Source organism: Brachyistius frenatus, unplaced genomic scaffold, assembly GCF_029030835.1.
Source record: "Brachyistius frenatus isolate BFR_SWC_R1_liver_20210118 unplaced genomic scaffold, ASM2903083v1 Contig_37, whole genome shotgun sequence".
Lineage (NCBI taxonomy): Eukaryota > Metazoa > Chordata > Actinopteri > Embiotocidae > Brachyistius > Brachyistius frenatus.
Window position 1 is genome coordinate 2,844,365 of NW_027210636.1, and position 13,136 is coordinate 2,857,500.

The 13,136-nt window shown below is 47.3% G+C and overlaps 1 protein-coding gene across 1 annotated transcript in view; it reads right to left on the bottom strand.

Moving 5' to 3' along the window:
• Window positions 1–13,136, bottom strand: part of sema4c (sema domain, immunoglobulin domain (Ig), transmembrane domain (TM) and short cytoplasmic domain, (semaphorin) 4C) — a 99,162-nt gene that overhangs the window by 38,287 nt on the left and 47,739 nt on the right. The window contains exon 3 of the mRNA XM_069701637.1: window positions 8,628–8,828. Coding sequence (XP_069557738.1) covers window positions 8,628–8,739 — 112 coding nt within the window. The 5' untranslated portion in view covers window positions 8,740–8,828. The remainder of the gene's footprint in view (window positions 1–8,627; window positions 8,829–13,136) is intronic.

Sequence of the window (13,136 nt, forward strand, 5' to 3'; positions counted from 1 at the left end):
AACGCTCTCAAGAGGGTGATGTGCAGCAAACAGTAAGAAAACAACAATAATAAATCCTTATTGTGAGAAAAAGCCACAATGTGAATTTGTGCGTTTGTTGTCATGAAAGGTTTAGCTCTGACTTGGAATAGTGGAGCCTCTTGGAAGGCAGCATCAAGGACAAAATGCACACTTTAATAGAGTAGCATTGATTTTGTAATAAAAGAATTGAAGCTAAAGGCTAAAGGAAATCAAGCAGCAATAGTGTGTTATTATTACAGAGTACTGATGTGCTTTTATTATGACATAAAGTCATTGTACTCCAAAGGAAAACTAAACATGGCCGGCACCATTTTCCTAGTCCGGAGAGGTTTGGAGCAGGTAGTGACCATATTTGGACGAGCTCGGGGTGGATTTGACTCTGATCTGATTGGAAACCAGACGATACTACCACCCGCCCACCGACAGCCGTAACCATACTGCACCACAGGCCTGTCAATCAAACAGACACGCCCCCGCCCCCAAAAAAACCACTGCGTTTTGGATTTTATTTTCTAATTAATGACGGGATTATTTTCAGATGGGCCGCCAGAAAACTAATAACAAGGAGTGACTTTAGCTAACAAAAGTGAGATAACTAGTGGTGAAGCTTTACTGACTTCGAATTTTATGAGAAGTTGAACAGGAGCCTACGGAGCCGGAGGCTTTGTGGAGTCGGCCTCTAGTGGCACTCGGTGGTATTGCAGTTTGAGGTACTTCCGCCTCGGCCTCATTTTTCAGACCCTGAAGCTACGTCCACTTTTATAGATTGTACAGTCAATGAGTCCGCGTGTTTCATCAGTGAACTCTGCAGCGCTGCATATCAGACCACTGGCACGAATGTAGGCTAGTTTACAAGGTCATACTACATTTAAGCGGATTCTTCTGTGTACGTAAGCTTTTAATGTTAACGTCAGAGAGACACCAGATTGACACAAGGCCGTAAAAAAAAAAAAAAAAAAAAGTCAAAATCTCCAAAAGAAAAGTTTGTTTTATGAAACGAGGAAAATAGCCTCTCGTAAAGTAATCTGCCACGTCTATTAAAGTCACGCAGTTCGACGCGATTCAGCGCTACGAGTTCCACGTTTCCTTTCAGTGGTCCAGTCTGTGATCTTTCACTTACTTTATCTCAGTCAGGTTGGCCCTCTGGATTTAAAAGTCGCTGCCCACCGCTGGCCCAATTTGTCTGTGCTTGCATGTCAAGCCGAGCCAGACCAAACAGAACCCTCCCCTCCCCTCCCCTCTCCCTCCCCCTCCCGCAGAGGTGGAGGAGCAGAGTGTGTGTGTGTGTGTGTGTGTGTGTGTGTGTGTGTGTGTGTGTGTGTGTGTGTGTGTGTGTGGGGGGAGGGGTGGCTGTTGCCTCGTGGCCCTCTGACCAAAAAAAAAAAAAAGCTCTTGATCCGGGCCTCGCCTCTGTGATCAGCCTCCGTCAGCCTTCCAGCTTCCCTCTCTCGCCGTCTGCTATAAATACACCCAGACTCCTCTTATAGCTTCTAACCATCGAGCCAGTCGCGCAGCAATCTATGATTAAAGGCCTATTTTTGGGGAGAGCTTTTGAAGCCGCGACGAACGCCGAACGCGAGGCGGAGCGAGAGGCAGACCGACCCCGACCGACGGAGGAGGAGGAGGAAGAGGAGGAGGAAGAGGAGGAGGGACAGACGCCGCAAACATGAGGAGAGAAACGAGCGAGCGAGTGCACAGCGCCGCCAGACCTTCATCTGAGCAGGTACCCCCCCCTCTTCTTTGAAGGAATACAACAAGACACACACACACACACACACACACACACACACACACACACACACACACACACACACACACACACACACACACACACACACACACACACACACACACACACACACACACACACACACACACACACTAACACACACACTCCCACGTGGTTGCAGCATCTCCGTCTGCCGAACAGACGACGAAGTTCACATGAAAGTCAAGGTGTACGACAGAATGGGAGCACGGAGACGAGACAGCGGGAAAAGACACGGGCGCCTTTACAACCTGGAATCTGGAGACGCACCTTTTGTTAGTTTCAGGTAAATTGAATCATTAAGGATAAGTGAGATTTACGGGATTATTCGGGCGCGACACGCGGCGTATAAACACAATAAACACACGCAATAAAAGCACGGAGCCATTCCCTCGTGTCTGCGCGAGGCTTAAATGCGTTGACCCCCTCCTCCCCCCCCACCGCCCACCCCGCTCCTACGTTGAGGAGAATTTGTGTTTCCTTACACGGCTTCATGATTGCTGCTTTTTGATACACAGTCATGGCAATGGAAGCGACTCCATTCAACCGAAATTGAGAAGCGAGCGTGATGCGAGTGGGAGGAGAGAGGAAGTGGGAAAAGTGGATTAACACACAGCAACCAGACAAGTTTGAGCCCGGTTGGAAAGGAGGGGGGGGGGGTGGGGGAGGGAGGGGGGAGGGGAGATGAAAGCGGGAGGGATTGGGAGGGGAAGGATGAAACAGCCTGCCTTGGTGGGGGGTCGCCCGCTGCAATCCACAACAAGCAGAACAAATCAAGAGCTGGTTGATGCCACAAGTGAGGGTTCCCCCCCCCCTCCACCTCCCCCCCTCCCCCGTTCCAGCATCACGGTCATGGCGTGTGTGCAGCGACCGACACCAGCTGCAGAGAGTTAGGGCCTTTTTTTTTTTTTTTGATGATGATGATGACACACAAAGGATGATATAAAGGAGACCCGCGGAGTTCAGTGTCACCGCTGTAGTTTGGGAGTTTGAGATCACTGAAAGATTTACACGCCGAGGTTTTTAGATTTCCGCAAGCACCCGACAAAATCTTCCATCCCGGAGTATCAGAAGAATATATCAATATTTTTAAGCACGACACAACTCACCCAAAAATAAGAATCGTTCTTGCACACAATTTTCCGCACCCAGGTGCCCAAAATGTTGAAAATGTCGCAAAACCGCACGTTTCCCCCCAAAAAAAGGATGTTTTTATACTTGCACAGTCACTTGTGTACGAGGTCACATGAGGTTTTCCACAATGTGAAATTCCCGTGGTCGTGCAACGGGCAAACATCCGGCCCTGGGACTTTCTTCTTCCGCCCGCCGCTGGTTGTTTACGGTCCGATTAACAACTTGAAGATACGAGTTCAGAGACGACGTCTACCGCCGGATTGTTTCTCAAGTACTTCCACCGTGCAACCAAATCCAATTGGAGCGCGGCTGGTCAACGCTGCACCGACCGCAAACATAAACCGGGAACACTTTTAAGGGGCCCAAAACTAGAAAACAGCAAATATTTGACCTTCAAAAAAAAAAAAAAAGACTTTTTATCGATTATTTTCCTTTTGATGACACTGCATAACGCAAGCTGCAAACCTGCAATCGAAATGCGTCCTACAGGAGCAAAAACATGTGAAATACGTGTTTCATCTGGAACATATTTTACATGCTGCCTTGCGCGAAACATCTTCCCTTTCTCTTGTTTTCAGGAAAAGCTTGGAGTGTTTCTTGTGCGTCGTGAAGCCGCTGCTGCAAAGAGGTGCTTCGGAGAAGAGCAGCTCCCCCCCCCCCCGCCCCCCCCCCCGGATGAACGACACTCACAGCAGATAAAAAGCGGTGATGAATCTCCTCCTTCCCTTCCCTTCCCTCCCCTCACCGTCTAACCCTCCCGGTTCGCGGACAAACCTCTCTCTGCCTCGCCGTTAACCACTCATTACTGTAATTGGAGGGTTTGGGGAGAAACAAGAGAGAGAGAAAGGTTTCTGGAGGTCAGAGGCCCGGCCCCCTCTTCGCTCTCCTTCCTTCTCCGCTCTGCGTTTTGTTTAGTTGGTTTCCTCCCACCATCTCGCCTTTCTTTCTTTTTTCTAAATCAAGAAGCATACATTTGCCTTGGCGTTTCTTTAAAGATGCAGCGCTCGTTTGCTGCATTCAAAGCCGGCTCGGGTTTTCCAACAAAAATATCATATTTCTCCTGCTCTCTTCACCTCCCCGCTGCCTTTTCGTCCCCCCCCCTCCCACTTTTTTTTTTTTCTTTCTTTCTTTCTTTCTTTTACTTTGTCGAAACCGCAGCTGCTGGCCTCTGTCATCGAGCTGGGCCACGGAGGGCATGCGCAGTTGCGTTGCGTGTTGCGTGTTGCGTGTTGCGTGTTGCGTGTGCGAGAGCGAACCCGACGGGAGAGAAGCTGAAAGCAAAGAAGGGAAACACGGTGCTGGAGAGAGAGAGAGAGAGAGAGAGAGAGAGAGAGAGGAAGAGGAAGAGGAAGAGGAAGCCAGCGAGACAGCGGAGTTATCAGCTGAAGTCATTTTTCTGTGGTCGCTGGAAACAAAGCAGCTTGAAACAACACGTCGGTTAATCCTGCTGTTGACTTAGCGAACGCGCTGTTTACTCTCGTTTTAGTGACGTTTGCTGAAAAGCTGCAGAGCCCAGCTGATTCGTGGCGGAAACTCCTGAAACCGTCGAAACGTTAACGCAGGAAATGCGAAGGTGTAATTAACGAAAGGAAAAAAAAAAAAAAAAATGAAGCCGTTGGGAATAACAACATTTTTTTTCGCCTCGACGAGGGGCCGTCCGTCATGTGTGTACGTAAAATGACTCATTAGAAGCCAACAGTGATTTTTTTTGTTGTTTGTTTTGTTTGTTTTCCTCCGCCGTAAATGTGACGAGCTGCTGCGGAGGAATAACAGCAGCCTAAAACTGTAAAATGTCAGCACGCGACTTTTAAAGAAGTGAGACAAGAAGAAGAAGAAGAAGAGGAGGAGGAGGAGGAGGAGGAGGAGGAGGAGGAAGAGGAGGAGAGATAGTGAGAGAAAAGAGAAGAGACACAGCGAGAGGATGTTTGTGTTTCTTCCTCTGCAACCCCCATGTAAGCCTCATGTAATTGCAGGGTGGAGGTGGTGGGTGGGGGTAAATATTATCTCTTCAACCATCTCTGCCCTGCCATAACCCAGCCAACTCTCTCTCTCTCTGTCTCTCTGTCACACACACGCGCACACACACACACACACACACACACACACACACACACACACACACACACACACACACACACACACACACACACACACACACACACACACACACACACACACACACACACACACACACACACACACACACCTCCTATTTTCTGCCCTGAGTTTCAAATCCCTCAGACTGCCAGCCTAAGCAGTACACACACACACACATATATAAACAAAGGGGGATTAAATAGGCAGATATGCAGCTACACACACACACACACACACACACACACACACACACACACACACACACACACACACACACACACACACACACACACACACACACACACACACACACACACACTCTTCTTTTTCATCTCTTGTCTTCTTGAGTCTGTCGTGGAGACTCACACTGCATGCAAACATCAACTCACACACGCACGCACGCACGCACGCACGCACGCACGCACGCACGCACACACACACACACACACACACACACACACACACACACACACACACACACACACACACACACACACACACACACAAGTTAATATGGATGCAGTGCGAAGATGCTTCGGTGCAGAATGAAACTCAGGTTGAACAGCCTACAGTGTGTGTGTGTGTGTGTGTGTGTGTGTGTGTGTGTGTGTGTGTGTGTGTGTGTGTGTGTGTGTGTGTGTGTGTGTGTGTGTGTGTGTGTGTGTGTCTCTGTCCTTCGTCTGAAGCTACTTTCTATCCTTTTAAGGCAGTTAGTGACCGGCCTCTCTGCTGCTACTGCTCATTCTTTTCTAGCTTTCTTTCCATTAAACGTCTCCCCTCTCTCTCTCTCTCTCTCTCTCTCTCTCTCTCTCTCTCTCTCTCTCTCTCTCTCTCTCTCTCTCTCTCTCTCTCTCTCTCTCTCTCTCTCTCTCTCTCTCTTTTCATTTCTCTTCTCCACTCATTGTGTTTTCTTTTTTCTTTTTCCATTTCGTGTCTCCTCTCCTATCTCCTCCTCAGCACTGTAGCAAGAAGAACCCACCCATATAAGTCATTTAACCCAGTGTTGAGCCCGAAAATCTCATTTTTCTTTAACCCAAGTCGAGAAATCTGTCAAGCGGGTAAGACGATCCCACATGTTTCCAATGCAAATCAATTTGCGTTGAAGAATCTGTTCCTGCGCTCGAGTGCCACATTCGAATCGAGTGTGATAGAAGTGACGTGATCTGCCCCCCCCCACCCCCCCCTCCTCCTCCGTTGCCGTGTGACAAAGCTTTTATTTCGGAGACGTTTCCCGAACAAGAAGCGAAGTTGCACAAGAAGACAGGAGAGTTGTTTTGTCTTTGTTCATTTTTGTGTTTTTTTTTCTTTCTTCCAGGGAATATACAGAAAATCTGATACATGTTGGTATCAGATTTGTTTTGTACTCCTTCCCCATAAGACCCCATGGCTGCAGCTATCCCTTGTCTGGGTGGGTGTGTTTTTATTTTTTTTAATTTTTTTTTTTTTAATAGTGCACGCTGGCTAAAATAGCAGCAGAGATCCGGGGGTCGCTCCGTGCCAACGCCGGCTTTGCTTTGTCACACTGGTGCACTTCACCGCAAACTATCAACGCCCTGTCAATTGTTTTTTTTTTTTTTTTTTTTTGTCCTCCCACCCCCCCTCCTCCTCCTCCCCCCCTCACATTCTCTGTCCTCACATCTCCCCACAACAGCAGCGATGATTATAGCATGGAGGGATGAGAAGGGAGGAGGAAGAGGAGGAGGAAGAGGAGGAGGAAGAGGAGGGCTCTAAGGATTAAAAAAATGTAAAAAAAAAAAAAAAGAGAAATGTAAAAAGGAGACGGGGGGAGGGAAAGGGGGGGTGGAGGGGTGACAGCGGCATGAGAAAGCCGCTTTTGAAATATCCCCCACCCCCCACCCCCACCACCACCCCCACCGCCGCCACCGAGCACCATTCTCCTCGAGAGCGGCTGAAATCGGAGCGCTTTGTGAAAACGCCATAAGAGCATTTCAGGTTCATACGATGAGCCGCGGCACACAAAGCAAAAGAGGAGGGGAGGGGGGAGGGATAAAAGGCACACAAAAAAGAAGAAGAAGGAAAAAAAGAAGAGCCGGAACAAACGGGGAACGGAGGGATAGATACGGGATGAAAGGTGGGATACGTGGAACAGAGAGGTGAGAAAATATACCTTCCTCCTCCCCCTCCACTCTCTTAATAGTATTTGCCTAATCCTCAACAGAGACAGAATGCATCACTTCCCCTTTGAGGGATTAAAAAAAACACTATTTCTCAGTTTGCAACAATTGGCATTGTTCAGTGAAGAAAGGCGGCTACGTCTGCAGAGGACCAAGATAAAAAGTGCAAATACAGTCGAGCGCCAGGATTCGGCTGACGGATTGTTTTCAACGTTGGGTCGACGTGGGCCTCAAATCAGAAATCATGCGAAAGAATGAAGAGATCCACGTGTTTGTAATTATCGGTTTTGACCCGACGCGTCATCCCAGTGACGCGTCGGGCGGGTCTGCCAACAGCATGTGAAAAAGGGGGGTCGGTCGCCGCAGCGTTCGACGCCGCAGCATTTCCTGTTGAAAATCAATCCGGTCCAACAGAATAGTTGCAGCCGGCCGAAATGCCAGCGGGGCTCAAGTAAAGCAGCACATATCTTCCCCGTGAAGTTTAACTTCGGTGACCTTTCGCCACACTGACCGAGAGCGACCCCGCCTTCACAGCGCTGACCTTTGAGGAAACGCGAGTTCAAAACGGGATAAACCCTGGGAGCCATATATCTACATCTGTTAACTGTCCCGTTGCTGAATATTTTTGCTGGATGTTTCACAGCTAAATTTCTTTATTTTCTCTTCCTGAAGGCTCAGCGTCAGCCGCCACGGAGCTGATCGCGGTCCAGGCTGGACAGTGATTGTGATTCCTGATTATTCTGATGTCGTCAGAAGTCGCCTCTTTACATACGTAAGCACACAACAGCAGACTGACCCTCGTCAGACGTGCTCTGGGAGACGGGATGAACACGCTCACGCCCCACTCGCTCGCTGCGGACGACCCGCGCTGGTCACGCACGAGCTCAGTCAGACATTACACGGGCTTTCAAATCAAGGGAAATGGCACAATAAAGTCCATTTAATGTCCGGTTCCAGCCGATTCAGATGTACGTGTTTGTCTTACGCAGCTCCTCCTGCTCGTGTCTCGACCAGTTGGATTTTCAGTTTGCGAAAGCGGTAACTGATAGCTACGAGAGCGAGATCATCATTGGATGTATTAAGGAGAACTGGATATCACGTTCAAAACAGCACCTGCTAAATTTAAAAAGAAAAAAAGATTCTCCTGACCGAAAAGGTATAAAGTTAGCTTCAGTGGTTTCCCCACCGGCCCCGCCCACTTCTTCACAACCAGCCCGTCGACTGTACGTTATGACGTCGCCGAAATAAAAACGCGCTTTCCGAGGTGCTGAGGAGGTTTATTTTTTTTTACAAAATATGACACCTTCACTTTCAACAGGAAGTAGGACAAAACCTGCCTCGTTTAAGAAGGCGGGTACTGAACAGTGTTTTGTAGTTCTGGCTTTCACTGGGAGTTCTTTGACCCCCTCCTCCCCCGCCCCCGCCCCATCCTCGGGGCCCAACTCTCAGCTGCTTCCACGCCGCCCACTCACCTTGGTATCGGACGGTCTTGCGTGGGACCGGGTTCCAGTTGAGGCCGAGCGACTTCTCCCATCCAACCAGAAACACCAGGAGCAAGACCTTCGTCCCGCCCATGGCTCCCATGTCGGCTCCCGACCGGCGTTGAGTGATGGATTGAGCGATCAATCGGCTGATCCGAGGGGTCTCCGGAGAGCGGCCCGGCTACTGGCAGCCTGCCGAGAGAGAGAGAGAGCGAAAACAACACATCAGCTGGGAGCAACAATTCACTTCCTTTATTGGCTCAGTTGTTTATCAGAAGCGATTTGTCAGAGCAGTATTTACTGCATTTTTCAAAAAAAGCCGGCCGCACGTTCGAGCTGCGCTCAAAGGATAAATTTCTCACTTTGAAAGGGTGCCGCGTAAAATTGAACATTGCCGCCGAAATCCACGATAATGTAAATCAGGAATGAGTTATGCAAATTGCTTACGTCTACAAGGGCGTAGCTGTAATCAGCGCATGTGCCCCTTTGTGTTTGCGCGCGTGCCAACATAAACAAAACAAACATTTTTAATGACTTTTGGCCGGGGAGGTGATGCGGGAAAGTCCCCCCCCCCCCCCCCGTATGAGAGCGATAATCCAGCCATCACCGCTCAGAAAGCTCCGAAATAGCTTATCGCCGCACTCTTGTCAAGCCAATTCAGCAGCACTATATTAAGCCGGGGCTGAGTTATCAAAGTTAATTGGCACTGGCAACGCATCAAACGCCAATGTGTCGGGAAATGAATGTCGAGGCAAGGACAATCCAGTAACGCTGTGTTGCAAATTAATTGGTTTATACCTAATGAGCACGTCGAGAGCGCGCGGCTCCGACGCAGCACCGCAGTCCAACAACGGCCCGGGACGATTGACCCCGTCGCGGCGCTCCGGGCGGGGCGGGACGAACTCGGTAACCGGACAGAGTTTCGCGTCGGACACGACGACGCACTCCCGACGTTGTTCCCGCGCACCCGCGAGGACCCGCCCGGCCCGTCAGACCGGGACCTTCGCGGCGTGGCCGCGGTCGTCGTTTCGGACGCATCAAGAGTGTTTCGCGGCCTCAAAATTTTGAAGTCGAAACACGCCGAAACGCGAAATCAACCGCGAACGGACTTAAAAAAAAAAAAAAAAAAAAAGAAGAAGTCTCGTTTCGTTTTGATTATTAGTTTCTTCTTCGTCAGTCGAGTACCTGAGTGTGAAAACAGCTTTTCTGATCAAGTTGAACTGCTCTCATCAGCGGACACGATCACTGAGGAGGGAAATAAGTTTCTCACTTCCCACCAGTGTCTAGTCAAGCGTGTGCTGTTATTGAGGTTGTGAGACAACGGTCTGTTGAGTGTTCTTGAGTGCAACAGCTGGATGGTGTTAATAGCAGAAAAGAAACCCGATTTAAAAAAAACAACTAAACATCTCTTTTCTGTCCCAATTAAAGGCCGCAGTAAACTGCAAACAAACTATCCGACCGCGTCTGAGGTTAAAACCTGTTGAAAGGTGCGTATCCTGATCTCTGCAGCTCTTGCACGTCGTCGCAGTTCTGACTCGAGAAATTACTGAATAAGAAATGGAGAAAAACTTTCACAGTCTTTCCTCAGGAATTACTTTTGTTCATAACGGTTGTACACATGAAGAGTGGCTGATTTAAAAAAAAAAAAAAAATGGGAAAAGTTTGTGAAAAGTTAAGTTTTTCTTTTAAAGCAGCCACTGAACTGATTTGGTTACATGACCCGACAAGCACTTTATTTGAAGTATACTAAGACAAATCAATTTCCTTATATAGCACGTTTTTACACCCACCGAAGCGCTGCACAACATTAGACAGAATTGAAAGAAATCAGATTGACTTGAAACAGTTCAGTGGTCAAAAGTAATTTAAGGGTTAGTAAAACACTGTCATGTTTTAATGTATTGTACGAGTTGTATAAAGTGTATTATTGTGTTGCAAATTATGAAGACTCACGGAAGAGTAGCTGCTGCTATGCGAAGGATAATGTGGATCAAAAATAAACAAAAGAAATAAAAAACAATATTAAGTCAAAACAGCACACATGAACAGCAAAAAAAAAAAAAAAGAAAGAAAAAAAAGTAATTAAAATAAAAAAGGTCTTAAGGAAAATCCTCCAAATATTCCGTCAATAAGGATTAGGAAAAGTAGAAAACTGTTCACAGCGAGGCTGGTGATTACCTGTGAGGCTCTGTGGGACACTTTTAAATATTATTTTTAGGTACTCTGAGTAACAAGCAAAATTCAATTCACTTTTTTTAATTTTTTTTTTATCTTAAAGATGGCTATCTCAAAAACCTCAGTACATAAAACCGCTGGAAAATATACAGCGTTTAACTTCAACTTTAAATTAATCGACAGTCGAACCAATGAAACGCTTCGCTAACTTTAATCTGAGACGAATTACTCAAAGCTTCTTATTAAACCAGTGACTGAAATTTAACCGAACCCACAGCAGGAAGGAGGAATGAGTGATCACTCTGAAAGTTGGTATCCTTATGAGGACCGATTATCCTCGTAAGAACTGAAATATAAACACACACACACACACACACACACACACACACACACACACACACACACACACACACACACACACACACACACACACACACACACACACACACACACACCTTCTGCACCTGCTGCCGTGTGAAATGGTGCCTTTGATGAAACCCATTGACTTTTAAACAGTCTCAAAATGTCAACCTTTAAAGCGAGCGCAAAGACGGAAGCTGCGTCAGCATGTGAAGCGCATGTACTGCTCCTTCCCCCCTCCTCGAGTCCCACATGTGAATATCAGATTCCAGTTCAGGCAAACAAATATTTGCTCGGTTCAGCAAATTGGCAGGGGAGGTAATTGAGATTTAGATATTTGTGTGTGTGTGTGTGTGTTTGTTTGTGCGTGTTTGTGTGCCTCACTTCCAACCAACGTGACTGTTATTGATTACACTTTAGAGAGGAAAATAAGAAGAAGCTGAAAAAAAAAAATAAGAAGAAAAAGAAAGACGAAGAAATCTTTCTCCACCCCTCCCCTCGCAGATCAGATCATGGCGACGCGCTGTTAAATGAGCGTGCTTAAACGGCGGGTTCGGCTGAAAGCTCTCCAAGCCTCGCGGTGTCGGCTACCAGCTTTATTGGATCGATGCTGGAGGCCTTGCCGGGCCAACGCTCGAGTGAGCCGAGAAGAGATTGAGATGAGGGGGAGGAGGCGGGAGGGGAGGCGGGAGGGGGGGGGGGGCTGAAAAGGATGAGAGAGGAAGAGGAGAGGGAGAGAAATGTAGGGAAAAAATAAATAAATAAATTCTCCCTTCACTGTCTCATCTCTGCGCCGGGAGGTAACAGTGAAGTGAGCGTCCTGCAGGCCGGATTAAGCGAAGATGCAGCGTGTAAACACTGCATGGGCAGACAGGGAGGAAGAGGAGGGTGAGAGGAACGGATACTCCAGCGTCAGTCTGCTGCAGAAAAGCTTCAAAATTCTGTCCACCTTCCTCTCTCTCGTTTTTTTAAATTTTTGTAGCTTTCTTCCTTTTCATCTCTTTCTTCCTCGGCGCCGCTGTTTAGCACGGCGTTGAAAATAAAGTTGTCTGCTTAAAGAGTGCACGAAGTAAGAAGGGAAATCACCGAAGAAGCGAAGAACACAACCGTCCTTGAAAAATGAATAAAATTCCTCCACTGACTCGCATTTAAAAAAAAAAAAAGAAAGAAGGCAGACGGTGAGAGAAACAAACTAAATCTAAGACTGGTGGAAAGAGAACAGTTTAACCTCCCTGAAAGCGCGTGTGACTCAATGCGATCGGCTTTTCAAGTGTAACATGAGGTCAGCTTTTAAAACCCGAATGTTATGGAAATAAGACATTTAGAACAGAAGTTATGTCGTTTATCTACCACAGATTTCTTTTTCTTTTAGTTTGAAAGACAGTCGATGGAATAAAAGCCGGAAAGACTGAAAAGTGCTGCAGTGCGAGGTGAGGTCTTCATTTTCTCAAAATATATAATATATATATAAAAAGCTCGTAGACCGACCTTACACCAGCTTCCGCGTCACATTTCCAACATTGACAACAAAAAGACGACAACTGTCAATTTGAGTAATAAATTCCGAATGACTTGTACGAGTTCTGCTTTTTATGGAAATCTACATCAACAAAACAACAACAACGACGCAAAAAGGCACCATCGGGTTTCCTCCGTCAGCAGCGGCGAACTCCTTCCGAACCAGGATTTCAAAATAAAAGCGGCCAAACTCCGAAAAGTAAACTAAAATGAAAGGAACAGAAGTCGGAAAAACGAAGCAGTCAAAGGTAAACGTTGTCAACATGCAGGAGAATGACTTCTGTCAGTATCACGCCACAATACGATGACGCGTTTTTATAACTTCTCACACACAGACGCATGTTTTACGTGTGAAATCTAATAACGGCTGTCAAAATAAATGTATAACCACTTTATGAAAGTACTAAGTAGCCAACAGCTGACGAGTGCAGTGTTTGTTATCACAAA